At 42.2% G+C, this 26,240-nt stretch overlaps 1 protein-coding gene across 1 annotated transcript in view; it reads right to left on the bottom strand.

Moving 5' to 3' along the window:
* Window positions 1-26,240, bottom strand: part of TRPC7 (transient receptor potential cation channel subfamily C member 7) — a 194,097-nt gene that overhangs the window by 88,005 nt on the left and 79,852 nt on the right. Inside the window, exon 3 of the mRNA XM_089503025.1 lies at window positions 24,572-24,754. Coding sequence (XP_089359151.1) covers window positions 24,572-24,754 — 183 coding nt within the window. The remainder of the gene's footprint in view (window positions 1-24,571; window positions 24,755-26,240) is intronic.

Here is a 26,240-nt window from a genome sequence, read left to right as displayed (position 1 = left end):
TCCTTCTGTGTTTTATCTTTTTTTGTTGTTTCTGGACTTTACAGAGAAATATTATCTATGGATCATTGCTGCTGGGAATTGCCCCCCCCCCCCAACAACAACAACAGAACAAATAAATAAACACCTTGAAGGGCAGTTTGTAAATTACCTAAGATAAAGAGATGGGTATATATCCTGTCCTATCCTATCCTTATGTAGGATATGTAGAAATATGAACACAATAGTAGTTTACCAGCTAACCTCTGTAATGCATCCTGAGGTATCATCCTGAGTAGTTTTCGCACTTTTATAGAAGATGCTTTCTCTGCACAGCATGCAACTGTTGATTGTAGCTGAACAACAAGAGCAGTAGAAAAACCTAAGAAATAAAATCTGTGGAGCTTCAAAATTCCACGGGGGAGGGGGCACTGGCTGAAGATCTAAGCGTATCTCTTGATTCTTTCATCAACTGAAAGATTATCAGGGGACCTGAATTAGGTAATCTTTTTCTGGAGGAAAAATGGGCAGCTAAGCCTCTTCTAGTTACAAAAGAACAAGAGATAATATTCTAGAACAAAAGATAATGTTATGAACTGTAACAATTATTGCATGTTAGTCCTATTATTAAGCTGCAGACAGAGGTGCTTTAAGATATGCACACTCTGCCATATGATGACTCCAGCCATTGATATGGTAATAGAATATATAAAAAGTGAGTGATATCCCACACTGTCTGTATGTTCACATGAGGCTGTTTCATCTATGGACAGAAGCTGGGAGGATAGAGTTGATTTTCTGAAGCACACCCATTGATGGCATTCAAAAGGTCCTTTGATTTTCAGGACCAGATTTTGGGAGATACACAGGACTACACCCTGAATGGGTAAGCAAAAAATACTCTTCATTTTCTATTTGTGAAAAAGGCATATTTTGATAGGCATCCTTAAATACTAAAGTTATATTGAAAAACCAAGGGCTGGAGCAGATGGACAGGAAGGAGTGGGTCAATCCTGATTTTTCCAAAAGTAGGTCAAAACCCCGCTGTCCATAAGGCCAGCTCCCAAGGTGGGCTGAATATCTATGGGCAGACTGCATGGCGTGACATCAAGCTATGCCACAGGGTAATTTTTGGGGTTGCCTCCTTGCCATACATGCACACCATCACACAAACACATTGCCTGAAACCCCCAAATACCCCTCACATCCACCCAGATGCCATTCCCTTTCATCAGCTGTTCCTTTGATCCAACACTCCATCACATGTGTCAATGCTCCACCAGTACAGAGCATTGGTGCACTTCCATCTACTTTGGAGGTCTGAGTCATATAGATACTTCACCTTCAAAGCATCTGGAAGTCACCTTATTTGCCTGTCTGTTTCACCCATGATGCTTAATCTAAACATGTTATTGGGTTATTAAGCAAATAAAGTCTGTGTATATATTGCACACGTTATCTTCCATTCCTATTTGAAGCCTGGACAGAACGCCTCTACCGAGTGGCCTTCCATGTGGACACATGGTGAAGTATAAAGTTTGTATTCAGTTTATTGTATGGATCTGTTTACCTTCTTGGCAACAAATCATTTTGTATGAAATGATAGATTGGGATATCTACCCAAATAAAAAGGCTACACCTTCCTTGTTGAGCACTGGCATACAGAAGTATTTTGTTCGTCTTTGAGCAGCTTCTCATATAGAATGAATAGCATATTAAATACACTTTCACTTTTCATTTTGTTTTTGGCCACAAATATTTCCTCTAATATCCCAATTGTACATTTTTCTATTCAACTGGGCTTACTCCCAATCAAAATGAATTGGATTTTGTAGCCTAGGAAACCCAAGAAAGCAAAGCAGTGGCAGGTCACAAAAAATGGCTACTGTATAAAAGCTGCTTTACGCTACTTTGTTAATCATTTTTCTCCAAGCGATGTGCATGTAATAACTCTCCAAGTGGGTTAGACACTCCCCCCATTCTACTAAATACCTCTTTGTGTATTGAGGACGGTAGTGTCATGGATAGAATCTCATTATTTGTGTGGTGTGGCATGAAATATGGAGACTGTTGTCATAGTGAACAATTTGAAGTTGGGTTATTTAGCAAATAATGAACCATTAAGCTGATTAATCATCTGCCTCTAGACCGTTTAAGCTCCTCAGACATTTTAAAAAAGAGATATTGTAGCAGAACATAAATAGAAGTGTATTTTCTTAAATATAGGTGCCATGAGTCAACAATGTGATGCAGCAGCTAAAAACGCCAATGCATTAAGGGAAGTAATAGTGCCACTCTTATCTGCTTTGGTCAGACCTCACCTGGAATACTGTGTTCAGCTCTGGTACCACAATTCAAAAAGGATGTTTGCAAGCTGTAGCATGTCCTGAGAAGAGTGACCAAAATGGTGAAGGGTCTGGAAAGCATGCCCTATGAAGAACGACTTAGGGAGCTGGATATGTTTTTCTTGGAGAAGAGAAGGTTAAGAGATGATATGATAGTCCTGTTTAATTATTTAAAGGGGTATCATATTCAAGATGGAGCAAGCTTGTTTTCTGCTGCTTCTGAGAATAGGACCTGGAAAAATGGATGCAAGCTACAGGAAAAGAGATTCCACCTAAACATTAGAAGGAACCTCCTGGCAGTAAGAGCTGTTTGGGAGTTTCCTTCTTTGGAAGTCTTTAAACAGAGGCTGGATGCCCATCTGTTAAGGGTGCTTTTATTGTGAGTTCCTGTATGGCAGGGGGTTGGATTGGATCGCCCTTGTGACCTCTTCCAACTCTATGATTCTTTAAATCAAAGCTCAAGAGAGGAAAAGAAAAGAACTTCTATTTTTTTTTTTTAAAAAAATGTCCTTTTGAAATATCACTGTGAAGACACACCCAACTAAAGGTGGTGGCAGATTTGGGTGTGCAATGCCGGTACCCTGGTGAAATCAAACTCTTCTACCCAAAAAGGCTCTGATGCTGAGTGTAAAGTTCAAAAAAGAGGGAAGTTTAATTTAAAGAATAAAAATAAAGAGTTTTCTCCTTCCCAGTTCTAGATAAAAGATACTTTAGAATTTGGGTTTCAGCAATCTTCAGGATGTCATCTCTCTGGGTTTGATCTCCTCACTCAATCGAGCTGGTGCAGGGTCTTTCAGCTCCTGCTTTCTTTGTCTTCTTTGATGCTGGTAACTAATTTGGCTAACTTGATCCTGGTAACTAAAACGGCTAACTAATTCCTAGTAATAGATTTGGCTAACATGTAAGAAACGCCCTTTCCGGCTGCCTGGGCCTGTTTGCCACCAAAAGACAGCTCTCTGCAAGCTCACAGGAAAGACTGCTCCAAAATAAAAGCCTCCAGCAAAAACAGAGCATGCTGAGAAGGGGCAAACCAAACCTGGAAGAAATGCAGGGGATTCTACAGCTCCTCCCACAACTAATACAATGAACATTTCCTACACTGAAACATATTATGGCCTGAACCAACACGAAAGAAAATGCAGGGGGAGATTGAAACAGTCCTGGCTGGACATCACAATCACATTTCAAAACAGTATCAGAAATAAAATAAACCCTTCAGCCTTACTAATTAAAACATCTCACCATTTATTAATAAGTTAATAAGTAGCCACTCTGAGCCATTATTATGAGTTGTTATCAACTAATCAATCAGTTGATCAAAACACTGGTTGAATGACTGATTAATCTAGTAGTGATAGCAATCTAAGTTTAAAACTCATACTTAAAAGTTGCAGGTGACAATGCTTTTATATGCACAGGTATTTATATTACTGATAAAGCATGAACTTCACTAGGCCATGGCTGGAATACTGCACTGTGTTTGCATAGCACCGATGTTTCCAAGTAGAGTTATGTATTGATTATGCTACATAAATCTTTTGCTGAAATATAGTGCTGCACAACTGAATGCAAATATACAACTGAATACACAACTGAATGCACAACAAAGGGGATATTACCCAATTTGAACAGGGGTAGGAGGGTGAACATCAGCTGAGAAGGCACATGCTAAACTGCACCACATGCACCACTCCACTTCCATGAACCTAACTGAGTATAGAGATTGTACATTGAAGAATTGCCAGTTGCTTCCACAGAGTTTCGTATACAAGTGCAAGACACCAACAGGATTCTGGCCACTGTCATCCTGGACGTCCAGATTTTTTTTAAATAAACAAATAAATAAAAATAAAGTCCCACATATGAGACTGAGGTGGCCCAGTACATATACTTGGAAATCACAAAAATGTGTTTTTTTGAAGTAGTCCCCCATCAAAGATTTCACAGCACACTTAGCAGTCATAGGGTAAGAGGAGAAGTGCTCTCATTGATTTAAAACTGTTTAAAGGACAGAAAGCTGCAAGTAAGAATAAATGGTCATTTCTTGCAGTGCAAGGATATGGTAACTGGGGTCTTTGAAAAATCTATACTGGGACTGTGCTTTCAAACTTTCTCCTAAACAATCTGAATTAGAAGTGTTTAGTGATATTTGCTGTTGACACAAAGTTATTTAGTAGTTGGAGTATGAAGTGAAAAGCTGGGTAAGCCTGGGTAGATCCAGCCCATATGATAGTAGATCTATAGTAGATCCAGCACATACCAGTGGTCAGAATGCTGTAGGAGGGTGTATGGGAGAAAGGATATAATTAGAGGATTGTCTGTTAAAGAGATATAGGCAGAATGAGTTTAGGAATATGACACCCCTTCCAGGGGAGCTGCTCGGGGCAGCTTCTTTTTGCTCCCTCAAAGAAGCGGATTGGTGCCACTGCGTGCAGTTGCTGCAGCACCGATCTGGGGCAAAAAGGGGCAGCTGCATACCGCCATTCTGTATATCCCCTTAAATCTACAAAAGCAAATGCTACTAGCTTCTTTCCTCCTCAGTTAGAATAAAAGGTGCTACAAGATCCCTTTGCATACTGACATTCCAGACTAGCATGGCTTTGTTTTTGAATTTCAAAATATGAATTTGAGATATGAGTGTTTACTATAGAAATTCTCACTGGGTGGCATATTTCTTTGATTCATATATAGTCTACCTATGGAAGCCACTTGCAGTTGTTTCGAAAGAAATTCTGGGTGATAATTGTTGTTGTTGTTGTTGTTGTTGTTGTTGTTGTTGTTGTTGTTGTGTGCTCTCAAATAATTTCTGATTTATGGAGACCCTAAGGTGAAACTATCCTGATGTTTTCTGAGGCAGAGGGCATGTGACTTGCTCAAGGTCATTAAGTGGGTTTCCACGGTCAAGCAGGGTATTGAACCCTGATCCCCATAGTCGTAACATGTTTGGTCCATTGGGCATGAACAGGGTATACCCAAGTACAAGTCAAACTTTTGGCAGGGTGTCAGTGATAATCTTTCTTCTCTGGAACAAGAAAAAGAGGCCATTAATGTGAGGCACTTCATGCATGAAGTACACTAATGGTAAACAATGGCTTTTTTTTTTTTTGTAACAAAGCAAATTAAGATGGCTTCTGTCCTTAGATCTTTGGGTATAGTAGCAAAAGACAGCAATCATATCTTTGCAGAAGGGCCCCAGAGATGTGATAGAGCCAATGCTTTTCATATTCCCAGGTTCAATCTCAAGCATCTCCAGGGCCCAAAAAAGATGGTCCAGAAGGGCTGCCATCGGGTCATGTTGGGGCATGGCATTTACACGATGCACTCCTTGAGCACAGCCAGAAGCTGAGCTGAGCCTGCCCCAACCTGTAAGAGCCGAGGCAAAAAGGAACAGGGGAAAAAAAAATACTCCTTTTCGCTGGCCAGTTCATGACTGTGGATTGGGACAGGGTATGTGCAGTTGACACACTCCTGCAACAATTGGGGCAGGAGCTGCCTCTGGCTGCTCCTTTGCCTTGTGTGCTTGAGGCCCAGATTGGGCTGGGAAAGACTCCATCAGAAACCAAGGATAATGGCAGCCAGTGAGTGTAGACAGTACTAAACTAGATGGACCAATTTGATCCCCTACAGTTTCAGATAGGTGAGGTCCACACTGATGGTCCCACTTATTAAGCCAGTTGGTTCCATAATTCAGCAAGGGACCCATGAATGCAGCCTTTGTATATTGCAGACCTGAATGTATGAGATCCATGTGCAAAAGCAGACTTTAATTAGTGGGTTCTCCAGTGTGTATGAAGTGCATCTGTATAGGCAATGGAGTTAACAATCTTGTCTTTCTTAAATCTATGTCCTATCTTTCTATAACCCCCAAAGCCTCTGGAGTCCTTAAGAACATTTGTGAAAATAAGCAATGGAATGAATGGGCCAATGCAGGATATGAATCAATGCAAACTGTGGCTAGAATATTAAATAGATCAGTTCCCATGGAAATTCAGAGTGACAGATTTGTAACAGCAAGCAGAGTATTCAGGTAGCTCTTGGCTACAATGTGTGAGCATATTCCCATTTCCAAAAGAAAAGAAGTATTCAACCAGACAAATGCAGACTGCATAAGATTTGGCATTCTGACAGTGAGGATTTTCCTTTTACTGAATGAGCTTCAGCAAACTAATGTATCATGATTAAATGATGATGATTATGTGGGCTTCATAACAGAATGATTCTGCAATTCTAGATGGAAGGGGGGGGGGCTACGAGGGGAACAAAAACAACCAATACTTTGGTGCCATGTGAAATAGTTAAATTCTAAACGATGGCACAAAATGCTGGTTTTCAAGCATTAAAGTTGCCCATTCCAAGCTGATTCTGGAATTCTTTCTGGCAAACCAATTGCAGTGCTGAATGTTTATAATAAAACAGTGTATTTCCATTGATTTTAATGGAATGAAGATTTTAGGTTGAAATGTGTGAAAAATATAAATAGCTGATAGTGTTCCACGGAAACAGGCTAATGGGGAGAGAACTATCTGATTTGGTAGATTTCAGCTGGTGTGTTAGTAAAAAATTACATAGGTAGAGTGACTTATTTTCCTTTTTGCTGCATTCACACAAATTGGTGTTGGGAACTAATCATTGAATCAATGGAAGTGTTAGCTGAGAATTATTTTGTCAGATGCCTGAACTGACAATTAGATGCATTTTTTCCCAATTAATTTAAATCCATCTTGTCTATTTTGGAAGTTTTCTTTTATGAACAAAGTTTGTTATCCTTCTTCCTAACATGGGTGTATTAGATTCAGACAAGCAATCATCACCTTGGTCCACTTTTCTTCTGTCAGAGGAACATAGGAGCTATACAGACAGGCAGCTCCACATCGCCCGTTGTTTCCCCAGAAGGAGGTCACAGCAACCACATGCCGCGGCCTACTGAGGGAGCAAAAAGAACCCACTTCTGGGCAGGTTCTTTTTGCATCCTGGAAGGGGCGCCATAGGTGTGCTTGTGCACCATGATGATACCCTTTATGCACAGCACCATTCAGGTGCTGTGCACAATGAGCATCATCATGGCACATGCCGTGTAGATGGGTGTGCAACAAGATGGTGCCTGGGTGGCACAACAAGGGTTTCAAGCATATGGATGCTCAGCCCTAGTGCTCATACAGGCTGGCACAAAGTGCCAGTCTGTAGTGCCCCATACTATAGAAAGACATCTACAGTTCAGCTATCTCATATGTAGGAGACCACCAAGCAGATCACATGACTTAATTTGTGCTTTAAAAGAAAAGTGAGATGGAATGCAAACGCAGCTCTATCATGCCAGAATGAAAATATTTGTATCCATAAAGCGAACAACTGCTCAGAAATTGTTCACCACCCGGATATAGGTACAATGTGGAACAATTTAAAGGGGTGTGCCACATGGCTGTCATAAGAGGAGTGTTGCTCCTTAAGGGCACATAAAATGAAACATAGGCCTGTTACAGACAGCCAAAATAAAGCTGCTTCGAGTCACAGTGGAGGTATGGTGTTTCAATGATGCATGCGTCCTTAAGAGTCCAGAAGCCACACCAAAGCCACGCTCCAGTCCTTAGGGCTGGAGCGTGGCTGTGGTGCGACTTCTGGACTCTTAGGATGCATGCATCATTGAAACACCATACCTCCACTGTGACTCGAAGCAGCTTTATTTTGGCTGTCTGTAACAGGCCAGTCTTTTTCCAAGTTTCATTTGATAGTACAATAACTGCTGAAAAGCTAATCAGTAACTGGAGGCATGTCATGAAGGCATGATTTCATTAGCAATCTGTTTCTAAAGCCTCCTTAATAAATAGGGGATGGGAGAAATGTACTGAAGAGGCATTTCAGTTATGTTTACCAAAATGCACAAAATATACCTAAGGAATCACTTTAACGACTGATAAATTGCAGAGCATGAAAGAACAAAAGTATGATTATTTTTTTAAAAGTAGTCATATGGTTGAAAAAGCCTTGTCTTTATTTGCTGTTTCTTCACCTAACTCCTCTAGGAATCACTCTTTTGAAGATCTAGTGGGAAGCAATTTCCAAATTCCTGAAAATTAGTTGCCAAATGGCAGGGCCAGAACACACCAATAATTTATAGAACACTTGCTCTAACTTCATTGGTAAATCCAAACTAGACTACACCCACTGAATCAGTGGGGATTTGGTCAGACAACACTTATATAAAGTCCACTTGATCCAATAAGTTTATATTAAGTGGGACTACTAAATGAACTTAGAAGGATTTCAGTGAAAACTGCCTGGTGTTAGTGACTGTGTGACAGAATTTGGTAAAAACTTCTTAGTCGGAAAGGTGAATCTAATTAAATTAAAATTCCATCTCTGTTGGTTCCATCACAAACCTACACAATCTAGCCAAACATAATAATAGCCTGTCTAGTCTATGATTCTGTTCCCACGTTAGTCAGATGTCTATGGCAAACCTATAAACAAGGCATCATTTACAGTTCTCCTCCAAGAACTGTGTCAAGAATCACACTGTCTTCAATACTGAAAGTATTATCCTGGCTATCAATTAATAATAGTCTCCTTGAGGCTGCTGTCAAATACAAGCTAGTCCATTTAATGGTGCCAACCATCAATAGGAATATACCAATGCACCTGGGATAGTTTGAAGTATATAAGAACTTTATAATAGTGCCACACTTCTCTACCCATGAAGTTTTTGCTAAATTTTACACATAGTCACCATGGATGCAGTATCATTCTGTATGTATCACTCCACTCTGCTCTTGTAATCTCCAAAACACTTAGCCTTATTTTGATGACCGGTGTGAGCCAGCACAGTGTAGTGGTTTGAGCACTGGACTATGATTCTGGAGGCCAGGCTTTGAATCTCAGCTCAGTCATGTAAACCCACTGGGTGACCTTTGGCAAGGCACATGCTTTAAACCTGAGAGGAAGGCAATGGCAAGCCCCCCTTGAAGAAACTTGTCAAGAAAACCACATGACTAGTTCACCTTAGGGTTGCTGTATGTCAAAAATGAAGGTACACAGCAACAAGTGCTAGCATGGTGAGAGCCCATATGGTGTAGTGGTTTGAGCACTGGATTACAACACTGGAGAACAAGATTCAATTCCCCGCTTAGCCATGGAAACCCACTGAGAGACCTTGGGGTGATTCATGCACTCTCAGCCCCAGAAATCCCCATGATAGGTTCAGCTTAGGGCTGCCATAAATCAGAAATCACTTGAAGGCTCAAAACAAAAACAACAACTTGTTAGCATATATAATTTGCATACAACTGGGAATATGATCACTACATCACTGTTTTGTGGTTCAATGAGTTACAAAGGCAAACTTTCTGCTTAGGGAAAATGGGAGATATTTATTCCACAGCTAGTCCTGGTTTTAGAAAGAGCCATGCTATTCTGTTTACTTAGATGAATGTATGACATTGTCTTATTTGCATCTCTCTTAAGATTTGGTCACTATTTTTGCAAGACTACCCCAGAATTCTTTGTCTGAGTCAATTCTGCTGATTAAACCCAAGTGTGATTGCCACTCCTCATTAGACAGATTAACTGGGCCATTTTAAAATACTCATTAGCTGGAATAATGTGCTGCCAATTGACATTTAAGTAAGTACACAAATCACAGTCCTTAGTGCAATCTTGTTATGCTTGTAGAACATTTAGTAATTTTTTTCAAAGTTTGCAGAAATACATCCAAACATTTGTGCATGTGTGTTTATTTGTATCAAGAAATTTTATTGTCTGAGGCAAATGACAGAGTGACACCCTGTTACATTTCATGTGCTAATGCCAACTGGATAGGTAGTTGAATCTTTCTACAGCACTGGGAATGGAACAACACTCACCTGAGGGCAGCAGTCTGTCAGGGATTTGAAGGGTTAAAACACAGCACACAGGGAAATGCTTGATGTGTGTGTGTTTGGCCATGAGCATTCAGCAGAATGGCAAGGTTGATCAGCACAGCTGAAGCTCAATGGCTCAAGGACACTTCAATGCCCAAGTGCAGGTAGCCATGGATGATGAAACCATGTGTCTAGATTGCACAGGAGACACATGACATGGTTACACACCTGAACTCACTGGGTTTGGGAGACCACATGGTCTGGAGACTATATAAGCCCAGGGATTGCAAGGGTGTGGTGTGGGTTTGTAGAAGGAGTTTGATTGGTATGGTTTGGAGTTTTAGAGATCTGTATTTGTATTATAGCACTGTGAATAAAGAGCACTTTGGGAGACTTAGTTTCTCTGGTGGTTTACCAGAAGAAGCTATAGCATCGGTTTCCTGTGTGTCCCCGGAGGTTCCTGCATTGCTGCAGTTCCTGGAAGGCATCCAGTTGCTGTCATCCCAAATTGGACTTTGGAGCCACGCTTCAGCTTCTGGAAATTTGCCAGCTCTGCTCCAAGGGTCTGATTTAACCCCAGGACTCGTTTGAGTTGCTGACAGTGGTTGTTGGACCCCAGCAGTTGCGCTGACACAGTCTACCTTAGAAAGTGCAGGATTGGCACACATTTCTCTCCTCCCAACACTTTGCTGCCATCTCTCAGCATTTGCCATCTGAAGTCATCACTTCACTTAATCTAACAATAATATAACATAATCTATATGAATTCAGTGAAGTCTAGCCCAATACATTTTAATAGTTCTTACTATTATTGCTTTATAATTCATAAAATGATGAAGAATTATAGGTCTAGAACATATTATTCTACTCACTTCCTTAAACCATCTGTTCATATTCTTCTACCCCAATTCCTTTCAAAGTATGACTTGGAAAATAGGTGGTTGAATCAGAGAAGTATGAAATGTGGGACAAGGTAAGGCAACCTACACTTTAAAAATGTTCCCAGTGTTACTTAGACCAGAGCATTACATAGAAACAAGCAAATAAAAAAGTTGCACACAGAACCTGTAGTTTGCTTGTTTTTAAAATTATCAGAAGTTAAAAATCTAACACAGGGAAACTGCTTATGATTTCACAAAACAGTTTTCCTGTCAGAACTTAGTCTTCATGTCAAAATCTGTATTTCTGCATAGAGAAGATTCACCTAACAGCTCATGTTGCAGCTAGCCATCAGGAAGGGCAGAATATTTGGACTTTATCACATGTGAGGAATTTCTCTTAATTTTGAATGAAAAGAAAGTGGGGCCAGAATGCATTCACATGAATTCGCTAGTTCAGCGAATTTACGTGAATGCGAATTGCATTTGAACTGGCTTCCCATTGCCTGAAAATAGCACGCCATTGCTCGAATTTGCATGTGGTAGTCTATCACGGAATAACGTGAAACCCCATGATTGCGCTCGGACTGACTTCCCATTGCCTGTATTTGTGTGTAGTAGGCTATCGCACAATAAGGTTAAACCCCATGATTGCGTTCAGATTGCCATTGGATTATACTTCCAATTTCCCTTGTCTGATAAACTCCACAGTCTATTCTGGTTTGCAGCCGTTCTCCATGGTGTTAGACAAACTGCATGTGATGGCTCTTTGCATCTAACATGCAGCTATTTTAAAAGGCAAATAGCATCAGCCGAGAAGGCAGATAATAACCAGAATCAGAACAGGCATAGAGAGGGAACTTAACCATTGCCTCAAAATTTGCAATCCTTCAAACAAATCTTGTTAAGAGATAGCATTTCTGTGTGCCTAATTGCTAGTTTGTATGCTTGCACACTTTCTCTTTGTTTCCTTTACCACACCTACTTTCTTTCTGCATCACTCTAACTTGCACCATTTTAATAATAATAATAAATGGTTTATTTATATACCGCCCTTCCGAAGATCAGGGCGGTTCACAAAAGATAAAAATTACATAAAATTATCAAATATACAATGTTAAAAGTACAGTCAGCGCAAAAGAAAACAATAACAAATAACAAATGCCCCTAGGTTAGATACCCATTGCCTGTGCGGTCATATGGCGGGGGGGGCTTATAAGGACTAGTCGGGGAATGCGATGCCAAACAGGTGGGTCTTCAACTCCCGCTTGAATTGGGCCAGGGAGGTGACTGAGCGGAGCTCTAAGGGCAGCGTGTTCCAAAGGGCCGGGGCGGCGATGGAGAAAGACCTCCTAGAAGTGGAGGATAACCTCGCCCCGGGAACCCTAAGGAATTGCTGCCCAGATGTTCTGAGGGTGCGAGGCGGAATGTATGGGGAGAGGCGGTCCTTCAGGTAGCCTGGGCCCAAGCCATTTAGGACTTTATAGGTCATTACCAGCACCTTGTATTGCGCCCGGAAGCAAATGGGCAGCCAATGGAGGTTTTTTAGAACCGGTGTTATATGGCTGGCCCTGGACGTGCCAGTGACCAGCCTTGCGGCCATGTTCTGCACCAGTTGAAGCTTCCGGGTTAGGTACAAGGGCTGTCCCATGTAGAGTCCATTGCAGAAATCCAATCTCGAGGTTACCAGGGCATGTACCACAGTTTCAAGGTCCCTCTGGGTCAGGTATGGGCGCAGCTGGCGAAGCAGCCGAAGCTGATGACAGGTGCTCTTGACCGTCGCATTCACCTGAGCAGTCAGGTGAAGGGACGAGTCAAGAAGCACCCCCAGACTGCGCACGGAGTCCTTCACAGGGAGCGTGACCCCGTTCAGGACAGGTGGAACCACCGCCATTCCTGGACCAGGGGAACCTATCACGAGTACCTCCGTTTTCTCTGGATTCAGCTTGAGTCGGTTTTCCCTCATCCAGCCCATTACTGACTCCAAACAGGCCACGAGAGGAGAGACGCCATCCTCGGTCACTGCATCAGTCGGAGACATAGAGAAAATGATCTGGGTGTCATCAGCGTACTGATAACCCCGCGCCCCATGTCTCCGGATGATCTCTCCCAGCGGTTTCATGTAAATGTTAAATAGCATGGGAGACAAAATGGCCCCTTGAGGGACCCCAGTTTTAAGGGCCCTCTCATCGGAGCACACGTCTCCCAGCTGCACCATCTGGGACCTCCCAGAGAGGTAGGACCGGAACCACTGGAGCGCAGTGCCCCCGATCCCCACCTCTGCCAGGCGTCCCAGAAGGATACCATGGTCTATGGTATCGAAAGCCGCTGAGATGTCCAAGAGCACCAACAGGGACACGCTTCCCCTGTCGATGCCCAGACGGAGATCATCGACCAAGGCGACCATGGCCGTCTCAACCCCATGACCTGCCCGAAAGCCAGTTTGAAATGGGTCCAGATAATCCGTTTCGTCCAAGATCCCCTGAAGCTGGATTGCAACCGCCCTCTCGATCACCTTCCCTAAAAATGGCAGCAGTGAAACAGGCCGATAATTATTATACACCAGGGGGTCGAGGGAGGGCTTTTTTAACAAAGGTTTTACCACGGCCAATTTGAGAACAGATGGAAATTGCCCTTCCCTCAAGGATGTATTAATTATCCGGTGCAACAATAAGGTTACAGCCGGTCCCCCCTGGGCTGCTAACCACGAGGGACAGGGATCGAGAGAGCAGGTTGTCTTCCGAACGCTTCCGAGGATCTTGTCCACATCCTCGGTATTAACCAACTCGAACTGATCCAGCTTAACTAAGTCCACGGAGGCCCTGGACGCCTCTACGTTAGGTTCTGCCTGAATGTCGGCGTTAAGACCTTCGCTTATACGAGAAGTTTTATCTACGAAGAAGTCATTAAATAAGTCACAGCAGGCCTTAGAAGGTTCCAGGATCTGGTTCGGGGCAGGAGGGAGCTGAGTTAGCTCCCTGACTACCCTGAACAACTCTGCTGGACGCGACTCCGCGGACGCGATACGAGCACCATAGAACGAATTCTTTGCTGCTCGTATCGCCTCTCCATAGTCCTCTAACCGTTGGGCTAGGAGAGTCTTGTCGTGTGAGCGAAGGTGTTTCCGCCAACGGTGCTCTAGCCGTCGCAGCTCCCGCTTCCTTGCCCGGAGATCTTCCGTATACCAGGGCTTGCGTTTGGAAGCGGGTCTGAGAGGGCGCTTGGGAGCGATACTGTGTATAGCCCTCGAAAGACCGGTATTCCAGATACCAGTCAGGGCGTCAACAGAATCGCCGTCGCTTCCAACCATGTACCCCTCTAGGGCTTCCTGGAACCGGCCAGGTTCCATTAGCCTTCGAGGGTGGACCATCCTAATAGGTCCACCACCCCCGGGAGGGATCTGGGTAGAGACCTTGATTTTCACCTCAACCAGGAAGTGATCCGTCCATGGCAAGGGGGAAATATCAAATATTTCCACCCACGGATTTTCCACATCAGAACAGAAGACTAAATCGAGGGTATTACCCGCGCAATGCGTAGGACCCTGAATTAGCTGGGACAGGCCCATGGCAGCCATGGTATCCATGAATTCACGAGCCGCACCGGGTGGAACATAGCTGGCCGTGAGTGAGATGTTTTCTCCTCTGTCTTTCTCCTTCATTTAACCATGTGTTTGACTATGCACAAAAAATTTGTAACTAAAGCTACTTTATGGTTTTTTTTAAAAAAAAGAAGACTAAGGGGCTATACATCCAGCCCTTAAGGGGCAATGGGATGCTGCCCTTTTCCTAGCCAGACTGGGCCCATGGCAACCTCATACTGCAGCTCTTATCCAGCCTTTCGAGGGTGCAAAAAGGAGCTGCAAAAAGCGGCTCCTTTTTCCGCCCTCAAAAGGGCACCATACCTGTGTTGCTGTGGCTAAATGGTGCTCCTTCAGTGCTGTGTAGTATGGATGCAGTGTTGGCGGAGCGTCATGATGCTGCATGCGATGTGGAGCGGTGCACGGCATCAGGGTGCCCTGGGGGGCAGAGTTGGCCATGTGTCATGAGGACGCTATACCCCGACTCTGCCCCCATGCTGGCCTTAATGGCCGGTGTGTACAGGGCCTAAGCTTATTTTTTTTCTCTCCGCTACTTCTTAAATGGGCAAGTGTGGGACTGCTTGTTGTTTACCCTTTGCTGTACCAATTTGATTAACTCAAAATGTAAGATGCAGTACTCTCAATTTTTAACAGATCCTTTTCTCAAGAAAATATTTGTTAGTGCTGTGTGGCTCCAAAGTTTTCATATGTCTCTAATTTGCATGACACTTTGCAAAAAAATAAATAAAAATCACTGAAATCCATTCTGAAGTTGAAGTTGCATGTGATAGAGACCTGGCTGCTGTGATGTTTCACTTGTTCATTGATAAAATATACTTCTCATTTTTTACAGGCTGAGGGTGTAAACAGAATCCTTGGAGAGGTAATACTCACCATGTGTGTGCTGAAACTTTGTCCTTCCTGGCTAATAAAAACAGCCAGAGTGGTACTAAGTGGGTATGCAAAGCAACAAACACATCCTTGTATCAAGGGTTCCAACATGCTTAGAAGAAAGTGGTGGTGAAATTTCTGCTGATAAAGCCCTCCTCGAACCTCATGGTATTTGATCATGGCTGTGCCTATTTGGGGACAAGATGAGGAAGCAAGTGCCAAGACCTCAGGTTCAGGGGTTCCAGTATGACGTGGCTTATCAAGATCCTTTTCAATCTGGCAACAAGAATGGTTATAGTGGAGAGAAGGCTTTAGTCACCGTTATGGACAAACTATGACATGAGCTAGGCAGGCTGTTGGCTGCACTGTTCTGAAATACTCCCTGTCATTGACCATAGTATCTTTCTGGGCTATCTCTCTGAAAGCTTTTTAAATTCAACTTCTACATTAGTACCTTTTGTTACCAATAAACTGGATGAACGTTAACAAATGGAAAACAGAACTAGTGCTGGCAATTTTAAAAGGCAGATTGGTGAAAAAGAGATTCATTCTGTGATGGACAGAGTCAAAGTCACCTTGAAGATTCATGTTCACTATATGAGTATATAGTTGGCCCTCTGTTTTCACGGACGATCCATTCAGGACGCACCATAGGCTTGAATGGGGTGTGCTATTGTAAATAGTGGAGGTTGCCCCTCCGTGCATATTCTAGTATACGGATCTCAGATCCGTGAGTTAGGAGTGGTGAAAGTATTTCTGGATCTCATCCAGGTTTCAGCACTAGCCTGGAGTATATTTACACAATTAAGGCTAGTGTGCAGGTTGTGTCCTTTCCTGGAGCTATTTCATCTGAGGGAGACACATGCATTTTGGTTTTATCCCATTTGGATTACTGTATGTGGATTACTGCCTTTGAAAAGTTTTCAGAAGCTTCTGCAAATCCAAAAGATTCTGACCAGACTCTTGATTTAGCATAGCTACAGACAGCATGTAGCCCACCTTTCTACCACAGTTTCAAAGTTCTCTTCCAGGGCACAGTGCAAACTATTGGTTATATAACTTGGGTCTAGGCAATTCTATCATATGAGCCTGTCCAAACTTTGAAATCTCTGGGGTAAGTTATTTGCTACAGAGTGGGAAGACTGTAAATAAGCATGAGTAAGTGTGCAAGAATGAGTAGAAGTGAGTGAAGAATGCCAGACCTCAGAGCACCAGCTGATGTTTCAAGAAATGTTTCTGCTTCTTCAGGTAGGGTGTTTCAAATCTCAGGGCAGGTGGCACTGCATGAAGAGAAAATTTGATTTTTGTTCCATTAGGTGGCTTTAAAGCCTAGGCTCCTATCTTTAGCTGTCCTCCAAGGAGGCAGAGCTCTCTAGCTCAAAGCAAATATTTTTGTTTTGTGTTTGTGGCAGTATATTAAAAAAAAATCAGGAAGAGATGGTGAATGCACACTCTTGTGGCCACTATGGCATTTGAAGCAAGGTAGGGACTGGAGTTATGAATCATAAATGTTCTTGATGGGAAAGCATTGGCAGTAGCCCTACAGAGTCAGGCAGTGGGGAGACTCTCTGAGGACTAGCAGCAAGTTCTCCACAATCATCAGCTGCAGTGTAGACAGTAAAAAAACAAAAACCCTCCCTATTTCATGCACGTGGTAGAGCAAAACTGCACTAGCAGGAAAGGTGACAAATGCTGCAGGTACTAGGCATATTTTGGCACCAGCTATTGAAAGATGCTTTGGCATGTTTTTATTGCCTTTGTCCTATTACCTAGTTGCCTTCCCCAAAGTCTCAAGCCAATTACACACATTCCCCTTATGCCTATTTTCACAAAACAGTTCTTAATCACCTCCCACCCTGTGGTGTAAGAAATGCCCATCTGCACCACCAGGCTTGCCCTTGTGATATCACATTTATTGTGGGCCCAGAAATCCAAGGGAATTGTCTGCTGCTGACCTGGCAACCCTGTACCCCTTCTGCCAGCAAACAAAAGCCTTGCTATTCAGTTGAGTCTTTGGTAGTTAGGCTGGGTTGCTGTTAGAGGCTTTTAATGAAGGTAGATGCTGCCATTTGTTTTGTTTTTGTCTTAAATGAATTGGTTTTTAACTACTTTAAGTTGCTTCAATTAATCTGCTTCATCTTTTTAACCAGCACTGTTTTGTTTTGTTTCACTCTTAGCTCCCTTGAGTCCCCTTTGCAGGAAGGAAGACAGGCTATACATCTAACAAACAAACAAACAAACAAACATTTCTCATCCCTTCCAATCTGATCTTTCAGTTGAAGAATCCAGAAACTAAACTTTGAAAAGTCTGCAAGCAAAGCATGTGCTACAGTTCTGAGCTACACTCCTTCCCTTTTAATGTTCAAGAGAACTGGAACACAGGGCATTTCTTCTATTCTTTTTCATTTTGCAAATGTCACAGTGTGACATTACCATTTGTGATGTTGTCTAATTCACCCCCTCCCCTTCCTGTGCTTTGCTCATATTTCAATGCAATGCCATCAGATTGGCAACAGAAACAATGGACAAATACAAGATCTCTCAAGGAGGATTAAAATGGAGGACCCTGCAGGTCTGGAGCCTGAACTAATTGCTTTGATAATAGGAAAAGAGTGTCTTTGGCCACAGCTGTTGAGAGACAGAACAAGGCAGGTGGCAGGAGCTGGGGGGGAAAGAGGAAAACAGATGTTCACTCCACAATTTGGAACACTTCTACAGTCTACTTACAGTAGCCTGATTTCCTTCACAGTATATTGTACAAATAATTAATCTGAACCATCTAAGTCTGGGTGTGGGGAGGAAATCAATTTGCAGAGCACATGTCTGCAATAGGCAACTGATTCTAATAATCTGACTAGAACAAAAATAATTTTTCCTGTTTTTAATGGTTGATTGCTTTCCATTTGTTCAGTTTCTTCACAATTTCTCCCATTTTAGGGGCAAAATAATAGGATTCTGTAACTACTTGATGAAGACAAAGGTCCAACAGCTGTTCTGGGTTTTTAGAAGGGAATAAAATAACCTGAGCCAGGATAACCATTGGAAAAAAAATTGAGGAAAATCTGCAGTATGAAAAACCAAAGATTCTATTCATGCTACATTTGCCTACATTAAAGAATAATCATGTTGCTAAAGGCCATTAATTACATTAATGTTATTTTAAAACAACAATGTTAACATTGGGCAAGATATATTCCAACCTAGATTGCTTCCCTATCAGTTTGGCCATTTCGTGAACAGAGGGCTTGCCTACATGGGTGGTTTACCCTGAATTCTCCACCAGGCTCATTTTTCTTGTTTCGGTGATGCTGGGAAAAACCCTCAAATCGGGTCTTCATGATGCCCACACCTGATTAGGAGCTTCCTCCCTCAACACACATTTAAATAACTCATCTTTTGCTGTAGATGGTTCAATGTACACACATTTTATTTCATGCACAAAATTGTTTAAAATATTGTGTATAAAATTACCTTCAGGCTACATGTGTAAGGTATACATGAATGAATTTCATGTTTATACCTTCTGAGTCCCATTTCCAAGATATCTCATTATGTATATAGGAGACTGGGTGGTGCAGTGGTTAATGCTGGTAATGCATCCACAACATTATAAGTTTGATACTAGAGGATGGCTCCATAGTCGACCCAGCCTTCCATCCTTCTGTAGGGTGGTCAAATGAGTATCCAGCTTGTTTAGGGCAATTGACTTACACAGTGTAAACTACTTAGGGAGTGCTAGTTCACTGATAAGCTGTATAGAAATGAACTTGCTATTGCTATATGCAAACCTTCCAAATTCCAGAAAATCCAGAATCTCAAGCATTTCAGAAAAGGGAGATTCGACCTGTACTAGCACCTACATCAGCTTCCAATCAACACCAAATCCCTGATTATTGCACAGACTCCTTTTCTGCCCTCCCTTTTCCTGAATTGATGGTATTTCACTCCCAGTTTTCTCACATCACACCATTTTCCACCATCCCTCCATGCTCTTCCCTCTCTCAGTAAATCCCATTTTACATAAAAACCTACACTTTTTGTCAAGTTCTCCATAATTCCCTGGAAGTTTCCTATGAAAGTGTTCTGGAAATCTGCAAGATCAGCACTTGAAGAAAGGAATGTGTTAGCCCAGCTCCCTGTTTCACTGAACTGCTTAAGTGGATGGTATTAGTCCACAATTGTGTGGATAGCATCTACACATAAAAGTAGACCATACAAAGAGAAAACTTTCCTGCACAGGCTTATAAATCTCCACATGGGAAGAGTGATGGAGCTGGAGACAGGGAGGCCTGGGTTAGCCTGTTTGAATATTGGTTCAACACACTTCCAGAATGATTGAATAGGGATCATTTCTATTTACCACATTAACACATCTTACTATTATACAAGCCTATTATAAAAACAAAACAAGACAGGACATCACAATCTGCTATTCTTGTGGCTATTAGAACATGGAACAATGTGGAGAAACAATGCTTATGAACAAAATTACCAATAGTAAACATTTACAAGAAGGGAGAAGAGACAGCCTCCAGAGGACTTTGAGATAAATGGTCAACATCTGAAATCAATACAGATCACACATTTTAGCAACCATATATATCTTAGTCATGAATTAAATTACTAGGATATAAATACATACTGTAGTATGTATGTCTACACAGTGCAGTATATATATATAATCTATACTATACATAGACTATAGTAGAATGCCATTATTTTGATGGAATACATAGATGATGAGATACTATGGAATGGATATGATATATATGGAACAGAGCATGCTGTATAAATTATAATCTGCATATGCAGAATAAATGCATTTTAAAAAAAGCACAAGTCACTTTCTTCTTGGGGGGAGAAAAGCTCAATTGTGGTTGGGACTTGGATGCAGGAGGTTTAATCCTCCCCTCCCATGCCAGATTTTAGACACCCCCCAACTCTCAGCAGCTTTTTTCCTGTTAAAGTAAGGGTTAACATGCCATAACACTGTTGTTTTGATGTGGACTGGAGTCCTGTGCAACTATTTTTCCAAAAGAGAGTGAGAGAATGAGAGAACTAAGTTTTTGAGGAAAAAAAATAAAACAAAGAAAATAAGCGTACTTGCTTGACCTCCAAACAAAGTATTTTTCCTATTTCAACAATGTCTTACTTTCTCTGTTTTTTCTCTCTTTTTCTTGGCATATGTGCCAATTTCAGGCTCATGAAATTACTTGGAAAGCCTTGGCTTCAAAGAGAGAGAGAACACTTCAATGTTCTCAGGGGCCCTCCCACCTTTTCCCTGTAGTGTATTTTGCTACATAAATAGATCATAGCACAGCTAAAAGATTCCCTTCCAGTGGAGGCACAAAGGACTGTTTGGAATAGGGACTGGCAAATCCATTTATTTTCCATGTGTTCACCATAAATCCATTTTTTCCTGTTTCCATCTGCACTGTTGTTTTTTAATATATGTGAAAATGCTCAATTAAAACTTAGGGCAGAAAAATGAAATGCACAGATATAGGATGGGAGACACATGGCTGAATGAAAGTACATGTGAAAGGGATCTAGGAGTCCAAGTAGACCATAAGTTGAACATGAGTCAACAGTGCGATGCGGCAGCTAAAAAGGCCAATGCAATTTTAGGCTGCATCAATAAAAGTATAGTGTCTAGATCAAGAGAAGTAATAGTGCCACTGTATTCTGCTCTGGTCAGGCCCCACCTGGAATATTGTGTCCAGTTCTGGGCACCACAATTCAAGAGGGACATTGAGAAACTGGAGCGTGTCCAAAGGAGGGCGACAAAAATGGTGAAAGGTCTGGAAACCTTGCCCTATGAAGAACGACTCAGGGAGCTGGGGATGTTTAGCCTGGAGAAGAGAAGGTTAAGAGGTCATATGATGGCCCTGTTTAAATATTTGAAAGGATGTCATATTGAGGAGGGAGCTTGTTTTCTGCTGCTCCAGAGAACAGGACCCGGAACAATGGATGCAAGCTACAGGAAAAGAGATTCCACCTGAACATTAGGAAGAACTTCCTGACAGTAAGGGCTGTTCAACAGTGGAACACACTCCCTCGGAGTGTAGTGGAGTCTCCTTCCTTGGAGGTCTTTAAGCAGAGGTTGGATGGCCATCTGTTGGGGATGCTTTGATTTGGATTTCCTGCATGGCAGGGGGTTGGACTGGATGGCCCGTGCGGTCTCTTCCAACTCTATGATTCTATGATTCTATGAAAACTATATTTTTTCAGAATACACATTATGAAATATATTTTGATACTTTTTTGGGGCAGAGAACTGTGTGACAATATTTGAGTAGTGCAAAAGTCAGTAAATAAGTTCCGATCTACACACAAGTCCCATATATGTGTTTCAGGTTACTTTGATTCACAAGGTTCACAAGGATTAAAATATCTGAACATCTTTTCTGATGGCCTCAAGCAGATAGATGGTTTGGAGTGCCCTTTGGCCACTCCAGCTGTGAGCATGCCCTGAGTGGTGCAGGAATGCAGCAACCAGACATTGCGGTCCTGAGGCTGGCCACCGCCACAGTCTGCAACAGACTGCTGGCAAGGAGCACTTTTTTTGCACTCTTTTTGTGACTGGGTGTGAGCCTCCTTAGGTGGCCGCAGTGCAACTTCAACCTGATCCAGCCATCTGAACATCATAATTCTGGGTCGGCTTGAAGGTGGTGCTTTTTGCCCATCTGTTTTGGGCCTAAGTAAGGTTTATGTTGCATGTCAAATATGTAGATTAGTATCTGTTATTAAAAATGAAAGGAGATATGGCATGTATACCCTGAAAGAATGTCAAATAATTTGAGAATGATCAGATGGGAACAGAATATGGTCTACATTTTAATAATTCTAACTCTCTTTCAGTCTCAGAGAAAAGTAAAGGCAACTCCCCTCCCCCAACAAATCTTGCCAAGAAAATCCCATTATAACTTTGCCTTAGATGAGCCTCCTAAGCAAGAAGGATACACTGGTTTGTAGAGACAAATCAATTTTACAGAAACCAACTAATCTTAATCTTAATGTATATGTCCAGTCCAAGAGCATATTCAGATATTATTGGGCTGCAACTTCCATGCACAGTGGAACAGAATAATGGGAGCAGAAATCCAAAAACATCTGGAGGACCAAGCCTTTCCCATATTTGTTCCAAGCCATGCCTTGTAGGACCAGGGATGAGCAGGCATGAATTAGTATTTCTGTCCCTCTCTTATTGATAGTATACCAGATATTTTTAAAAAGCCCAAACAAGACAGTATAGTGTCATAAGCAGAATCATGATGTATGAGGATTTTACAAAATACCTCTAGATTATATTAAAACTTCAAGAATCATCCTTGCGTATTTGTTATTTTATTTAGCACATTAAGCATGACATGTGTGTCTGTGCCTGTGCCAGTAAAGAACAAATTTATATCCACTGTTGAATGCTGTCCTTACAATACTTCATAAAAATTGTTCTGATTTATTGGAAGTCAGTAGGGTTTTTTTCCATTTTAAGTGAGATGAACAGCAGATTCTTTACTATGGCGGGGTACAGACGGGCAGGGGAAGACGTCTTAGAGGTGTATTCTGCTGAATACGGAGCCTTCAGACTGCCCGCCCCAGGGGCGTGGCTCAGGTGATGGGGCTTCCACATGGGGGGCAGTGAAGACGCCTCACCTGGAGCCGTTTCTGACCCGCAGTTTCCAAACCGCCGCCTCAGAGGACGCTGCAAGGAGAGAGGCAGCTTCCTCATGGGCGGCCAAAAACGGGGCTTTTTTTTTCTTTTGCCGGCGGCAGAAAGCCTATGTGCACATTTAAAGCGCCCAAGCCCCTTTAAAACTTTTTCCCTCGCCCTGCCCAAGAACAATAGTGGTCTCCTGCCAGCTGGTGATCAGCTGGTGTTGGCATCCTTGTCCGCTTGCACGTTGCCAATGTCACCAGCATCATGGATCCCTCCTCTCCTTTGGTCCCCGCGCTCTTGCTGAATCTGCAATGCACAGCCACAGCTGTCGCCGCTGCCACCACTGTCCCCCTGCCATCCCCCATCACCTCCCTTGTACATATGTAAATATTTAAAGTTTTAGAGGTTTTTATTGTTAGGTGAAAATGGCACAGGAATGTGTGTAGGGGTTCACTTTACATTCCAAACTTTCCCCAATTCTAGCAGCGCATGCGTACATGTTGCTCTAGGGTTAGGGTTAGGGTTAGGGTTACGAGTCTTAAAATGCGCTGCAGCTGTGCTGCAGCTTCCACACCTGCATGGCAGCTGACGCTGCAATTAAAGCCTGACTGCAAACTGCGCATGTTCCAGGACCCCGACTCATTATGCGACGCAGCAGACACAGAGCTTTTAAATGGGCAACTTAAATTAGCAGCGTAACAATTCTGGCGTACCGGTGCAGCAGCTTACATACGGAGCTGCGCAGCTGCGCATCATACAGAAAAGAAGCGGGGAAAAGCAGCATCTTTTTAATGCCGCTTCTTCCCGCTTGGGGCGTGCGGGCGGCGTGTTCATGGCGGCATTCAGGTAAGGGCCGTCTGAAGGCTCTACCTTCATGACGTCATGAACACACCCCTTTTTGCCCGTCTGTATCCCGCCATAGTCATTCTATGTCAGGGTGATAGTAGAGTTGATGCTTCAGGTTCTGAACATGCATGTTTGAGCCAGATAATAAAACAAATCCCAAAGTTTAAGGCCTCTGGCTGCTGGTATTCTTGGTGTAGTTCCTAAATGTAACTCTTTGCTGACATTGTTTTCAGTGACCATTCCTGTTTTATTACATGTGAGTTTTGCACAGCATGCAATGATTTCATAATGTTATTTATAAAAACCACTACACAGAAACAACTAAGGAAAGTAAATTAACAAACAACCAATGTATGAAATATTTTTATAATTTTAGTGTAAACATATTGCTCTATATGTTATAGAACTAATTGACTAGGGAAGTTTTAAAGGGTTTTAATTATTTTTGTAATTTGATGGCTATAACCTATATTTGGTTGTCATGAATAACTGTTTGTTAATTTACTTTTTCCACTACACAGAAACAACTAAGGGATGCTTACCTTTTTTACTTCATATTTAATGGCCAACTTGATTCTGCTTAGACTTGGGCGATGATGCTCTGACCATGACTGTACAGTCACATCTCCATTCAGAATAGCCTCCACTTCTTCTGTGTCCCTGCAGAGATCCAGCACACCCACCACAAAATCCTTGCATTGCATAGATAACTTCCTATAATCATTCTAATAAAACAAAGAAAAACAAATGTTTTAACATTGCATCAAGAAATTTGTTTTTAAAAAGCTACATAAAATTTAGCCAAGATACAGTTATGTACAGTCATAATATGCTGCAACCCAGGTGAGATGAATGTGTTATTCTCTGGACGTTAGGATACTAAAACTCACATGTTCTCTCACTATTGGATATACTGGTTAAATCTGATAGGAATTATAATCCAACAATATTTGGAGGGCAACAAATGTTTACCCTTGCTGTTGTAGTGCAGCACTTGCACAAAGGCACACATGCAAGGATTATTCAAAACATGAAAAGAGTCATGCCAGAGCAGACAAAGGTCCTGTCTAATCCAACCAGATATTTGGAAACCAGAACAACCAGATGTTTGGAAAAGTCACAAACAAGATCCTTTTTCTGATGATGATCAACATGGAATTTGCCTTTTCCAAAGCATCTGCACACTGGGCTGACATTACCATTGACCTATCAACTGCAAACCCAAGATCCACTTCCTGCACAGTCACTATTAGCCCAGACCTTCTTCCTAGTACATAGGTAATGTTAAGGATCCCCCCTCCCCCGCATGTGTAACTTTACACTCACACATTGGACACATGAAATACATTTGACATTTTAAACTCTGAACAAATTGAAAACCATGATAATTAAGGCCAGTCAGATTTTGAAGCTATAGGGAGATGAAAAATTGGGGACTGCAGGAAGATGCCAAAAGATAGTGAATTACCTTTCCATTACCATCCCTGAAAGAGCTCTGCATTCAACCCTTTGCTTTCAGTCTTTTGCTTTCACAAACCCGTTGCTTTCACAAACCACTAGGACTGATATATAAGAAGTATTGCTATTTTTTCCCTCTCTAGGCTGTGCATTTGTCAGCTGTCTGACAAGCAAAATTCCAGTGTACAAAACTTTGCCCATCACTGTATGTCTGTGCTGGGAAATACTCTTCATTTACTGCCAGTCCTATATCTAGACAGATCTTGTAGCACCTTTGAGACTAACTGAAAGAAAGAAATTGGCAGCATGAGCCTTCGTAGACTTTAGTCTACTTCCTCAGATGCATTTGCCGATGCTGGTCCAATGCATGCAGATGCTGGTCCTATGGTTGTTAAAAGTACAAGAGCCTAGCCATTTTTTTTAAAAAAAGCTGAAAACCAAATGGTACTGAAAACCAAAACGGAAAACAAGCCCTCACTCATTTCAGAATGCTTCGTGTATAAGGAGCAAAGATAGACCTACAGAGAAAATTGGCACCAATTTTGGGGTCATCCACTGGGTTCCCATGACCAAGCATGGATTCAAACCCTTGTCTCCGGAGTCATAGTCCAACACATAAACCACTGTATCACAATAGCTCTCTGCTTCCACTTTAACTGCTATGTGGAATCCTGGAACTTCTAGTTTGGTCAGAGGAGCCCTCTGGCTGAACATTCTTAATGCCCTTCTCAAGCTTCAGTTCCCAGGATTCTA

Source organism: Sceloporus occidentalis, unplaced genomic scaffold (genome assembly GCF_023333645.1).
Source record: "Sceloporus occidentalis isolate IW3139 unplaced genomic scaffold, rSceOcc1.0.p SCAF_1, whole genome shotgun sequence".
NCBI lineage: Eukaryota > Metazoa > Chordata > Lepidosauria > Squamata > Phrynosomatidae > Sceloporus > Sceloporus occidentalis.
Note: the sequence above shows the minus strand (reverse complement) of the source record. Positions and strands in the feature narration are given on the sequence as shown.